This window comes from Hemicordylus capensis, chromosome 1, assembly GCF_027244095.1.
Source record: "Hemicordylus capensis ecotype Gifberg chromosome 1, rHemCap1.1.pri, whole genome shotgun sequence".
Classification (NCBI taxonomy): Eukaryota; Metazoa; Chordata; class Lepidosauria; order Squamata; family Cordylidae; genus Hemicordylus; species Hemicordylus capensis.
Window position 1 is genome coordinate 326,432,955 of NC_069657.1, and position 13,942 is coordinate 326,446,896.

A 13,942-nucleotide genomic window follows, 5' to 3' on the forward strand; every position below is an offset into this window, starting at 1 on the left:
TTGGATCATGAGTAGCCATGGTGCTGCTCCGTGCCTACTCATGAGTAGACCCCCGGAGGGGAGGCAAAAAGCTGCCTCCCAGCTCCAGGGGTCTCCCCTGGATGCCCTGCGCATTCGCGCAGGCATACTGGGGCTTCTGGGGGCCACGCAGCCCCCGAGCTCCCCTGCTGGCTCCGTCACGGAGCCGGTAATCATGTGGGTGGCCAATCCAGCTGCCCAGGGCCCCTATAGAGATTGTCTGCGGGGAGAGCGGGCTGCAGTTTTGCCAAAAGCGGGTCTCATGTATCGTGAGACCCGCCTTTATATGTTGCCAGGATTTGCCAGTGGTTTTTTTTTTTTTTTTTAAGGAAAGGAAAAGAAGAGAGCTCCCAGTAAATGCTGGAGAAATCCAATGACTCCTGTGGGCTTAGTGCCGAGTGAGGAGAAAAAGGCTGACTTCCCTCTGCAGAAGGGGAGGCTGGAGAAAGGTAGCCAGGGCTCTGACCTGTTCTGAATTCCATTTGTTTGCAAACTGCGTGCTCCCATTTTGCACAAAGGTCTCCAAAAGGTCTGTTCAGCCTGCCTAGAAGAACCCTGGCTTTGTTTGCTAGCTATTCGTCAGAATAGGTGCCTGTAAACTATTCTGACTGGATTGGTTGAAGGCAGGGCTAGCCCCTGCCCACCCTTAGGAAAAGAAAAGAAAAGAAAAGAAAAGAAAAGCAGATCCTGACTGGTGCTGGGCACTAAATATGCAATTTTGATAATAACTAAGTATGGTAATTATTTCATTTGGAGGCAATGGAGCCCACTGAACATCCTACAAGGGAGGAAATTGCTTTACAAATAAAATTAGAGGGGGGGAAAGACCGAGAGCCAGCTCAATCTACTGGCAAGCAGCAGAATTAAAGAGCAACATTCAAGCAAGAGAGCCAGAAAGAGAAGAAGAGATGATATCTTTGGTGAGAGAATGGGGCTGGCAAGAATGTGGGGCTGGCAAGGAGGGGGGCAACTCGCCCTCTGCCCCAAACAAAGAGCCTCCTTTGCCTTCAGCTGCTTAGAACTTGGGCAGGGACTGGGGTGGGTGGAGATCTCTGGTTATACCACATTCTTTAAGGTTATGTTAAAAATAAATAACACAAGTTATATCCCTGCTATTTTGAGTTAAAAGGCCCTCAGGTTTCAAAGTTGCAAAGGATCTCTGTGGGCAGGAATAGGTGTTTTTAAAAGTGTGGTTACTGAAATCAGCAGCCCTGTGTTAACCCACCCCAACTTTGTAGCATGCAATTCAACATACCTCTTGTAATTATGCTGAGCATTTCTTTCCCTTCACCAGAGACAACCAATATTGCGGACCAGATTTGGGGGGAATCCTCAACATTATTATGTTAGAGCATGAGGCAAATTGAACTACACTGAGCTTATGTAGGGTGGTAGAGGGAGGGGGCTCTGCTCCGGGTGCCGACTATGAGAGAGGCTAGGTTGTCAAGCACTCGGGACAGGGCCTTCTCTGTAGCTGCCCCCAGATTCTGGAATGCTCTCCCGGTGGGGATCCGCTCCTCAGTCTCCATCACGGTTTTTAGAAAGCATGTCAAATCGTGGCTTTTTACCCAGGTTTTTATATGATTTTCTCCACTGCTGCTTCTTGTATTTTGTACTGTTTTTATGCTTGTGTTTTAATTTTTTGAAAAAATCAGATTTGTCTTTATATTTTTTTAGCTCAATGTTTTAATGTGTCTTTTTTATAATCTTGTTTTTAAATTTTATTGTGAGCCACCTTGGGATTTTCTTAATGAAAGGTGGGGTATAAATTTAACAATAAATAAATTAAATAAATAAATTAGACCCTTCTAGGACCCTTTGAACCATTAACAGGCCGGCTGGATAGACTATTGGTCTGACCCAGTACAAGGTTGCTCTTTTTATCTTTTATGTTGTTTAAATAAAATCATGCATAGTGGACTTTGGTCAGTTGCCATAGGGCAGTAGTATCTGCATATTGATTTTGTATATTTGGGGCTTTCCTTTGAACTTGTGATTTCAGTTGCTACTTGGAGATAACAGGCAAATTCCCTGGTTATTTCTCACCCCCCCACCCCCCCCACCCCCACACACTTAATTTTGCGGAGTTTTGCTGTTCCAACAGTGAAAAGCAAAACTATATACAAGCCTCCAATCCTCTCTGCTGCCTTATATCAGTTTCAAATGTTGGCTTTTCCTCATCCAACATCATTCAAATTCAGCAGAAGTAACCAAGTGCCTGGAGAAGTGTGCCATCTGTAGATCTGGCTGTATACAAACAGGGTAGGAACCCCGAGGCTGGGGGGAAATGAGGTCACGCTGAATGTTTTCTGATGACCTGTTGCTAATCACACACAGTCGGGGTCTGGTTAAGGAGAATGCTGACAGCAGTTATGGGATCTGTCTTTTATTATGCTTCTCCTCATGCTTTTGAAACTGACTCGCCTCAGTAGCTTCCTAGGGTTAGCGGAAGATAGAAAAGGACAAAGAATAGGACTAGTCTTTAACTTTACAATATGCCCTAAAGGGAAGAAACCAGAAGTGCTCAGGTTGACATTTTGTGTTTTTTCTGCAGTTGTTTTGTTTTGGGAAAGTTAAAACCTGAATTTTCTCCAAACATTGCACAGAGCGGCAGGCTGCTATTGTATTTTAAGCTTTTTTCTTAAACAGTGGGATTGGGAACTCAAAAGAACAATGAGGTTAATTTCCTTCAGCTTTTCTTCAATACAATTCATCCATCGCACTTTAAGTTATACTGAAGATGGCGTAAGTGTATATACTTAACAAGTGACAATTACATGTATAGTTAAGCCACCCTTGTCAGGACCCATTATTGGCCACAGCTAGGTATTGAATGTATTCTCAGTAAGAAACCCAAATTGGTTTTGTGTAATGTATGAAATGGTCATGAGCAGTTTCTGTCATCTTGGTATTTGGAGCCACTATAACAGTAGTTTGTAATGCAAAATTAAAGGGAATTGTATGCAACTTCACTTCTTTCAGTTCTCCAGTATGGCTTCTGACAATGGACAATGTTTTATGTCCCATTCAACGTAAGACAAACAATGTAGCATTTGCTCATACATGGTGAAAATTGGACATCCTGAACATTTATTGCAAAGAATGTTCTTGGCTTTCATGTCTGATAGAATTCATAAACAATTCTTTTTTAAAACCTATTGATCTGCTCACTTGTAGTAACAAATTTGATGTGTTGTGTGAAGAATTACTTCCTTTTTGTCTGTCCTGAGCCTACTTTAATAATTCAGAGTGGATAGCCCTTAATTTTGTTTTGAGGGGGAAAATGCATTTCTATACACTCTCATAGTACATAGGAACAGCCCTGCTGGATCAGGCCCAAAGCCCATCTAGTCCAGCATCCTGTTTTACACAGTGGTCCACCAGATGCCTCTGGGGGACCCCACAGGGAAGAGGTGTTTTAGAAGCACCTGTCATGACCTGCTTCTGTTTTATACCACTTAGGGATTTGCACAAAACCAGTTTGCCCAGTTCGGTTCGAATTCAAACCAGGTTAGAACCAGGAGGGGGTGGTTCGGTTTTGGTTTTGCTCGAACCTCCCCCTGGTTCAGTTTGAATTCGAACCAGTTTGAACTGGTTTGGACATCCAAAAATGGGTAGTATGGTACCTGGCACCCAGGGGTACCTGCCACCTAAACCCCAAAGCAATCGGACACTCGTACGATTTTGTATGAATTTTTGAAAATTATTTTTATTTTTTTCTCATAGGGTATAATGGGACTCTAACCAACCCATTATTCCCTATTGTGGAGCACCCATGTGTTCCAACAACCACGCAAATCCCAAAGCAATTGGACACCCCTATGATTTTTTATGAATATTTGAAATATTTTTAATTATTTTTCTCATAGGGTGTAATGGGACACGAACCAGCCCATATCCCCTATTGTGGAGCACCTAGGGGCACAAAAGTGGGGTGGGTGGTAGACAACCAGGGGTGCCTACTATCCACAAAGTTCCAAGGTAATCAGACACTCCTCTGATTATTGGTGAATTTTAAAATTATTTTGGAATTCCTCATAGAGAATAATGAGGATTGCAGCAAATGTATAGCTTCACGTCGAGGAGAAAGGGGTGTCCTAGAGTGGAGTGTGGTGGGTGCTAGTTCCCAAGGTTGGCAAGGAAGCTATCAGAATTATTTGAAAGGAATTGGGCAAAGGGCTGATTTTTAAGTGATTTTTGAAGTTTACGCGACTTTAAGGTTTTTCTCCATAAAGAAGCATGGAGGTGTCAGCAAATGTATAGCTTCACGTCAGGGGGAAAGGGGTGTCCAAGAGCAGAGTGTGATGGGTGGTAGTGCCCAAGGGGGCCCAGGTAGCTATCAGAATTATTTGAAAGGAATTGGGCAAAGGGCTGATTTTTAAGTGATTTTTGAATTTTATGTCTCTTTAAGGTTAGCAGATGAGAGTGGGTTCATGGTTTGTCATTGAAAATCTTATATGCTACCAAAGAATCTACACTCAGAACACTTCAGAAACAACAAAACCCAGTACCCCATGGGTTAGCAATCCATGGAGGTGGTTGGCACCCTCGCTCTGGGCCACCCCAGCACCCCCCAAGTGCAGTTATGGGGCTGCTGAAACCTGCATTCTTCCCTGTGGAGAAAAACCTTAAAGCCACTTGTGGGGTGCTGGGGTGGCCCAGAGTGAGTGGTGGTCTAGTGCAAAGAGGGTGCCAACCACCCCCATGGGTTGCTAACCCATGGGGTACTGGGTTTTGTTGTTTCTGAAGTGTTCTGAGTGTAGATTCTTTGGTAGCATATAAGATTTTCAATGACAAACCATGAATCCACTCTCATCTGCTAACCTTAAAGACAGATAAACTTCAAAAATCACTTAAAATCAGCCCTTTGCCCAATTCCTTTCAAATAATTCTGATAGCTACCTGGCCCCCCCTTGGACACTACCACCCACCACACTCTGCTCTTGGACACCCCTTTGCCCCCAACGTGAAGCTATACATTTGCTGACACCTCCATGCTTCTTTATGGAGAAAAACCTTAAAGTCGCGTAAACTTCAAAAATCACTTAAAAATCAGCCCTTTGCCCAATTCCTTTCAAATAATTCTGATAGCTTCCTTGCCAACCTTGAGAACTACCACCCACCACACTCCACTCTAGGACACCCCTTTCTCCTCGACGTGAAGCTATACATTTGCTGCAATCCTCATTATTCTCTATGAGGAATTCCAAAATAATTTTAAAATTCACCAATAATCAGAGGAGTGTTTGATTGCCTTGGAACTTTGTGGATAGTAGGCACCCCTGGTTGTCTACCACCCACCCCACTTTAGTGCCCCTAGGTGCTCCACAATAGGGGATATGGGCTGGTTCGTGTCCCATTACACCCTATGAGAAAAATAATTAAAAATATTTCAAATATTCATAAAAAATCATAGGGGTGTCCAATTGCTTCGGGGTTTGCATGGTTGTTGGCACCCATGGGTGCTCCACAATATGGAATAAAGGGCTGGTTCGTGTCCCATTATACCCTATAAGAAAAAAATTAAAATAATTTTCAAAAATTCATACAAAATCATACGAGTGTTCGATTGCTTTGGGGTTTGGGTGGCAGGTACCCCTGGGTGCCAGCTACCATCCTACCAATTTTTGGATGTCTAAACCAGTTCAAACTGGTTCGAATTGAACCACCCCAAGGTTCAGTTCGAATTCGAACCTGCAGCTCGAACCTGATGGCTGGTTCAGTTCAAATTTGAACCTTCGAACCACCCTGGTTTGAATTTGAACCGGTTCAAGTTCGAACCAGTCCGCACATCCCTAATACCACTCCTTAAGATGCCTAGCTTTCATAAGCCCTATTCAGACATTACATGTACCTACTTGGATGTCTGTACACTTTATATGTTTTTGTGGGAATGACTGTACCTGTGTTCATTTTACAAAGACGTCGCTCAAATGCATGCTACAGACAGGAAGTGCATTCACATAACATGTGCATAACTCTGCCTTTGTTCTCTTTACACAGTCATTTGTGCACAGGACAGTCATTCACACAAAAACGTACGAGTATATAGACATCCTGTACACTCATACAACAAAATGAGGTTATTCTCACAAGCATGGGAACCCTAGGAAACCCTAGGGAGCCCAGCCCGGTTTTCCATGCTTGTGTGAACCATCGGGATTGATCCTGGTGGTTACACAGTGGCAAACCTGCCCAAGAAGCCTCCTGCTAAAATGAGGTTAAGGAAACGAGTGCTCCTTTGACCTCACTTTTTTTATTGCAGCCATGCTTGTGTGGAGCATTATTGGGACTCTGGGGGGCGGGGCACCACATGGAGCCACCGGTAGGAGCCAGTGTTCATCTTGGCAGGTGATTCACCTGCCCAGGGAAGGGTCAGCGATCATCTGTGGGGAGGGTAAGTAAAACCCACTCTCCCCACTGAGCTCCAATGTCTGAACAGGGCTATACTGTAGGACCACTGAATGTAATGTGTGAATAGGGCCTTTATTTGGCTAACTGCTTAATTCTGGGATGCAAAACACTTCAGTTTCAAATGAATAGCTCCGCATTCTCCATCAGATAACTCTAATAAAGATATTTCTTCACATAAAGGTATGTTATTCAAGTTCTGCACTTTTGCATTGATGTTTGACTAATACGAATTATTATAAATAGAATAACACTATTTCATTTGAAAGGACCATTGTGATTTAAACACATTTAATATATATATCTCCAAACAATTGGAAGGCATATATCATACAACTCTGAATTCAGACATGCATTATTATTATTGTTTGATGACCGCAACATCAAATGATTGCATGTATGAAACAAACATCACTGAGAAAATATCACACATTTTTTTAACATCACACGCAATATTTCTCAGTGAAGGCAGTTTCACATGTTTTGCACCTTGTGACTCATTCAGTCATAGTGTCATCAAGTGACAGTTTTACATGTGTGAATCAGCCCTAAGTAATGGTAGCAGAATCTTTCACATGTTATATGCAGTTCAGTTCAACCTCATACAGAACCACAGTTAAATCTTATGTACCTCGGAAGAATTCTACTGTTTCCAGTTAACAAAAAAGGTTGTTTGTGACTTTGTACCAGTCTTGGTTTATTCTAATTTCTTTGTGGGGGGGTGGGGGCGAGATTGGAGCTACAGTTCGAAGTGGATTTAACACCTTTATTTATTTCAAGGAAATTGTCTAGAATAAAATGAGATCTCTTTGTTCAGACATCATGACCTAATTTTAATTTGAAGTAGAATTAGTTTGGGGCCACACAGGCAGAGAAGTGAAAGAAGTACTCCCAAAGTTTGGAAACATCATGTGGAGCCAAAATTTAACTTGGTGGTTGTTAGATCCAGCTTGGAATGGTATTATATTCAGGCTGGAAGAGAGAACCTTTTCAGAAAGCCAGAACTGTTTGACTACTCCCTTTAATTCTATGGAATGCATGTTTAAGATATGACATCTTAGCAATCAGATGCTGGCTGAAGCATAGCTTGCTTTTGCGAGTCAACAAGACTGTGCTAATAGAAACAAGATTCTTCTCGGTGATGTTAATAGATATTTCCAGTGAGGTGAAAGGCAGAGCTTTGTCCATGGACCTGGGAGTTCTATGTTATTTAGCTATGGACATATCTGGGTGGCCCCCAAGTTCAGCTGCAAATGAACATAAGGGGCCTCTTTTGTAAGGTGTCCATTCTTTATCCTTTAAAAACCTTTGAGCCACATTGATAGAAAGGCACTGCCAAAGCAACATGTAACAAATTCAATAATACTTACTAAAACAATGGAAGGATAAAAGCTGAAGTTCCTGAAGCACTGTGTATGTTTTGTTAAAATACCAATGTGTAAGTATATTGTGTAAAATAAAGAATGTTGTATGAAAATAATAATTATCCTCTTCCCCTCTCTTTTTCCCCTTTATTCTTCAAACTTCCCCAATAGAGGTCCTTCTGTAGTGCCATGGTAGAGGAGCTGAGGATGTCTCTGAAGTGTCAGCGTCGTTTAAAACACAAACCACAAGCTCCAGTTATTGTGAAAACAGAAGAGGTTATCAACATGCACACATTTAATGACAGAAGGTTGCCAGGTAAAGAAACCATGGCATAGAGCTGGGAGGCGAAACAACCCCAAGCACAAACTGTTGTCTTTTTTCCTTCCCCCCTCCCCCCCCCCAAAAAAAACAACTTTTGCGAGAATGTTTCCTGTGGAAATATGCAACCTGTGCAAAATAAAATGAGTTACCTCATGCCGCTGTGTCTATGAACTAGAGACTCTGATCTAAGCAGTTGCAAGGCCAGACTCAAATCACAAGCATCACGGATCAACTAAGTTTATAAGGGGAGGGGGGGTGGGGTGGGGGCATTCCACCATTCGTCATGGGTTCCACCATTCCTTAATGAATGAAAGTTCTTTGTGAAGTTTATGGTTGGTTACAAAATGCCATCTCTGTGAGAAATAGCAGGTTTCCTTTTGAAGTCCAACTGTTACCAGGGGCTGGAGAACTACCAGAGAAGTCTTTGGAGAGAGAGAAGAAATCACTCAAAACTCTAGTGGGGTTTAAAAAGACAGAGAGAGACGGTGTTGTGTACTCCTAAGCAGAGAAGAGCTTGTATTTGCTGAACAAAGTCCACAGGCTGTGCCTGGCAGCTGATATGAGCTTACTCAATGAGAAACTCAAAGGAATGAAATGGAACTCCAAAAAATGGAAGAATGAAAACAGGACACAATCTGCTTTTTTGACTGTCTCTCTGTCACTGATCTGAATAAAAATAAAACCTTGTCAGACAATAGGAAATTACTTAATTCATCTGAATTGGAACTCTGTTGTGAGAGAACCAAAAGAAGGTGGGCCACATTTTAAATGACACACCAAGTTTCCCTGAGTAACAAATGTTGTACCTTTATGATGCTTAGCTATGAGCAATTACTTCATTGTTTAACTCTGAAGCAAAGGGCATATCTTATCTGACACAATGGAGGTTTGCATTATTAACCCTGAAAGGTTGGGGAAACTCTCATTCCTGCTTGGAATTGAGTTCAACGGAGCCTGTGGAATTCTTGCTACTAGTGAAACTAGGATGGGCCACCTGAAAAACAAGGGAATGTGGGGAACTTAAAAAATGGACTGCATTTCTCAAAACAGCCACAGTGTTTAAATGAACAAAATTCTTGAGCAGTTTTCTTCCCCAACAAAAAGAGGGGGGAAATGTTCAGGTTTATTTGTGGAAACGCAAGATTTCTATGAAAATAGTTTTTGTATGGAAATTTTTTGTAATACTTTTTAAATCAACAATCTCAAGAACCTGCGTTCCAGTCAGGGGTGTGATGCCAAGAGTGACTGGTAGTGCGTGCGCACCACCAACGTTTGGTGAAAACTATTTTTATCAAGGAAAAGGGGGAATCTTAGAAGAGAACTATTTTCAAGATAGATAATATAAAATCTAGGTGCACTACCAATACTGCTTACCATGCCACACCCCTGGTTTCCACTAGCCTGATAACATACTGTAATGAACAGTTGTGTGTAAATGATGAAAAACACTGACCTCTTGACCACATTGTGATAACAGTTGAAGTGCACAGAGTTTGCTGTTTGAATCCAATGCACAACATTAAAAAAAAAAACCACAACCACACACACATTAAAAAATTGTCAGTTTTAGTTGTTTTCTGGGATGGGGTGGGGTTGCTGTGTGATTTGAGCAATGTGTGTGCAGTACTGTCAGAACTGATACTTGCAGTCTTCTTGTATCAGGCACTTTTTCTGCAAACACTTGGTTTTGCAAGAATGTTCAAGCCGCTAGTTAAGCTAGAATGTGTGTGTGGTGGGATGTTTGCAGGTTTGGGCCCCTAGTTGACACCTCTGATTCTATTTTTGTCCTTGTTAGTGGTCTTCAAGACACAGGGCACAATCAACCAGGAACCCTTTCTGTAAGAGAGCTCTAGAAATGAATACCAGTACCACAAGGGCCCAGTTGCATTCATGTGCAACTTATGTTAAGTTCACAACAGGACAGACATGGAAGAAGAATCGGATGCTTGCCCCCATAGCCCTCTGGGGAAAACACCCCTGTCCTAGTGATATTAAGAAAGATGTTTTAACTGCTCTTCTGGTGCTCTATCAGATGCGATACCATCCTAATAATTAACTTAGTCTTATTGTAAATTTGTATCCTGAAAATAAAATGTATAATGGTGCGATATGTAGGGACGCTTGCCTACACCCACAGTTTATAAATATAGCTTTTTATTCCAGGGGGAAAAAACCACATTTATTTCATTTTTTTTTAAATAAACAAAATCCAAACACTGCTTTGTATAAACAATGACTCATCTGTGGATAATGGAAAAATTTGTGGATTCAAGGCACAGTTCAGTGTTGTGTCATTCAGAATAAACACCTTCACATCTCCATTGTAAAGTGTGGCACAGAGCAGCAGCAAGAAAAAGAAAAAAATGAAATCCCCTTAAAATGCATGAGAACAATCTCAGTACACATTGTGCTCCCTATGTGGGTTGTATGGGCATCAGAGCATTGTGTGTGTTTGCGCACACACACACACATTTCCAGTGCCCTCAAGGCCTCCTTATTCATTTCAATGGAATATGTTATCATTACAGTATATTATCAATGGAGAAAAGAATAAAAAAGAAAATTCACTTCAAATCTTTTCGAAGTGAATGAGGAGGCCTGCTTGCATCAGGATCAATGGCTATGACTGAAACTTGAAAATCAGTTCTTTAGTTAAAGTCTTATCAGTTTTAGGTAGATTGCTTCAGCGGGGGAATTATTTAGAAGACTGCAGCCTAGAACATGATTCACAAACCATTTACACCAGTTTATTTCAAAAGAAGCCTTGTAGTTATTGATGTCTGTAGCTGCAAAAGAGCCAGCATAGTCACAATGGCATGCTGTGCCTCTGCTCAGGGTTCACTTTTTGATGTGGTAGGGTCCTCACCACAATATTAGATTAATTTTACTTGCTGAATTGTTCTTTTGATTGCTCATGCATGTGGTGAGAGTCAGCACAGATGCTGTATCTAATTTTTAATGGGGTTTCCTTTCATCGTATATAGTATGCTACAGCTTACCATACCATGAATATTTCATACAAGAAATTGATATGATAAAGTTAACTTTTACCACAACATATACAGTATACAAATCATGTCTTGAATGCTATTCCTTTCTTATGTCCAGACAGTTAGTTGTGCTGAAGTCCCACTGAAATCAGTGGGTTTTAAGTCAACCACAACTGATATGCCATTAATTTCAATAGGAAATGAGTGTGTTTAAATTTTCTCTGGATTTGGAGCCTAGGTTTGCAATAACACAACTACCTCTGTGATGAATGAAGACGCTTTTAAGATTGTGCAGTATTTCACCACACGTGTCTCTTTATGTCTAATACATGCATGCCATTGCTTTAGATAATACCACTGCACTGCCTTTAACCGCTATAGGCAAATACAGCAGCATTATGGCTTAGCTCTTGAAATCAGCACAAATGCACAGATCAAACATTGACCAGTGAAACAGCTGCTGAACCACTGGACTAAATTACTAGACACGTCAGAGCATAGGACTGAGTTGTAACCAGCTGAAATGGTTTGTGGATAATGCTACCACCAATAAAAAGTTGGCATGGAGATAAACATTGCTGCATGCTAATGTCTGCAGATCAAATTGCTGTTAAAGGCAAGGAGCCAGGACCAATTAAAAATAGTGGGTAATCCTATTTTGCATATGTACTCCCTACATTGACAAAGAATAATCAGAATTCGGGATGTGCATGAACCGAGGTCGTCATGGATGTTGACATCCCTAATCAACATCCACTTGGGGCGTTTATTTTGACCATTAATTGTTTAGCTTTGGGGGCCTTTTTATTTACTATTGGTAAAGGCATATGCATAAATAATGAAGATCTTCTGTGGAATCGAAATGACAGCTTTTCTCATGGTAGGATATATAAAGTTACATTTCCACATCAGGATTCCATCTGTGAGAATCTTAATCTTGTCACAGCTTTATTTCTGAATATGATGAACTACATGTAAACAAAGACAACTCAAAACTTCATTTTTACATATTTTTAAGGAATGAAGAAGGAAACACTAAATCTTATTGTTACTTTACATTGCTATCTCTTTTAACCTGCCATTTTAATGTAACTTCAGACAGAATCACATTTGATCAGGTTCCCTTACATGTGTCATAATGCATTTTTAATATTATCCACCCAACATTTGAAACAATGGTTATTATACTGACCAATGATTATTTGTGACAGTATACCTCTGTAAAGCTGTATCAAAATCAAACCAATATATTTAAGCAGAATATCTAGAAAGAATGGGTTGTATCCAATTTCTGCTTTGTGCAATAAATGGCCACTTTCCATTTGCACTAACACTTGCACAAGAGAAGGAATCATGGTTTATTATTACCTTTTGTTTCCTGCATCTCCCAAAAAGCTGCTCCTGAGAGTAGAAGCAGATTTTCAGAGGCTGCCAGGGCTGTGGAAGAAAAGGGAGACTGGCAAAAAATATGTTCCCACAAGCAAGTGCTAGGTATGATAGTGCAAAGAAAAAGCAAGCTTTGAAGACAACCCAACAAGTGTTGCTGCCATTAATGCCAACTCTGTTTGCTCCATGGGTAACCATAGGAATGTAGGAAGCTGCCATATAACTGAGTCAGACCATTGGTCTATCTAAGTCAGTGTTGTCTTCACAGACTGGCAGCTCCCTCTCCATGGTTGCAGGCAGGAATCTCTCTCAGCCCTATCTTGGAGAAGCCAGGGAGGGAACTAGGAACATAGATGCTCTTCCCAGAGCGGCTCCATCCCCTAAGGGGAATATCTTACAGTGCTCACACTTCTAGTCTCCCTTTCATATGCTACCAGGGTGAATCCTGCTTAATTAAGGGGACAAGTCATGCTTGCTACCACAAGACCAGCCCTCCTCTCCTCGTATCCTCCTAATCTTAATCCTCCTAATCTTCATACACATTAGCTACTGTCATGGAATATGATGGTTTATAGAGATAAAATCACATAAACACTAAGATCCATGGGGAAAGATGCAGCACAATACACAAAAGAAACTGCCTAGGCGACTAAGGGGAGAGGGGAGTAAGGTAGAACCTTTATTGGACCCATAGACAGCAAGGGCCTGGCAGGGGAGCAACTTACCTGCACCTGCCTGCCGCTGCTACCCCTCCTCCTCCTCACTGTCACTGCTGCAAAGTAGTGTATTGAAGTCAGTAGAGTGGTGGATCTGAGCATCTCCATGCAGATGTTCTAGACCTCGCTCTACATTGGCCTCCATACACTTTTGGTCCTTTTCAAAAGAAGAGCATGCTGCGGGATAGAAGGCAAGGCAGGCAATGATCTGAGCTGGGGGAATGGAAATAGCTGCAGCATTCTTTGCACACCTCACAGCACGGGAAAGAAATCTAGGGCAGGGAGATAGGGTCCGACAGAAAACGTTGCTCAGCGTGCTTTGCATGCTGGGGGGCGGGGCAGTTGCCCTTCATTCAGTTCTTGGCAACAAATTGTGGTTGGGCTCAAAATATCCTATTGGCATCCCTGGAAACTGCCACTATTAAGGCACACCTATATAATAATAATAATAATAATGGGAGAACCTAATAGAACCTAATGTACAACCCTCTGGTTTTGTCCTTATTTTTTGCAAAAATGCTCTTGTGCGAGACTGCAGAATTGAGCAAATGCAGTTGCACAACAGAGAGCAATTGGAAATAATAGCCCTCTGTTATGCACAACTACATTTGCACAATGCCGAAATCTTGTGAAAGAAGAGCACTGTTGTGCAGCTGTGCAAATGCTCCATTGCAAGACAGAACCAGTTTATCTTTGGGAGGAGGACTAGATGGTGCAGAAGCTCACAAATGGAAT

General features: G+C 41.6%; 1 protein-coding gene and 1 long non-coding RNA gene across 6 annotated transcripts in view; one reads left to right on the forward strand and one right to left on the reverse strand.

The window, feature by feature from the left end:
• GRIK2 (glutamate ionotropic receptor kainate type subunit 2) overlaps window positions 1-10,334 on the forward strand; it is an 808,572-nt gene extending 798,238 nt beyond the window's left edge. For 2 of the 4 annotated variants that reach the window (XM_053300380.1, XM_053302001.1), the window contains exon 17: window positions 7,967-8,139. In XM_053300380.1, the coding sequence (XP_053156355.1) occupies window positions 7,967-7,989 (23 nt within the window). In that variant the 3' untranslated portion in view covers window positions 7,990-8,139. Of the gene's footprint in view, window positions 1-7,964 lie in introns of all 4 variants that reach the window. The other 2 variants (XM_053299652.1, XM_053298872.1) reach the window with 2 other exon arrangements.
• LOC128349026 (uncharacterized) overlaps window positions 1-13,942 on the reverse strand; it is a 148,683-nt gene that overhangs the window by 19,832 nt on the left and 114,909 nt on the right. The gene's annotated exons all lie outside the window — the stretch shown is intronic.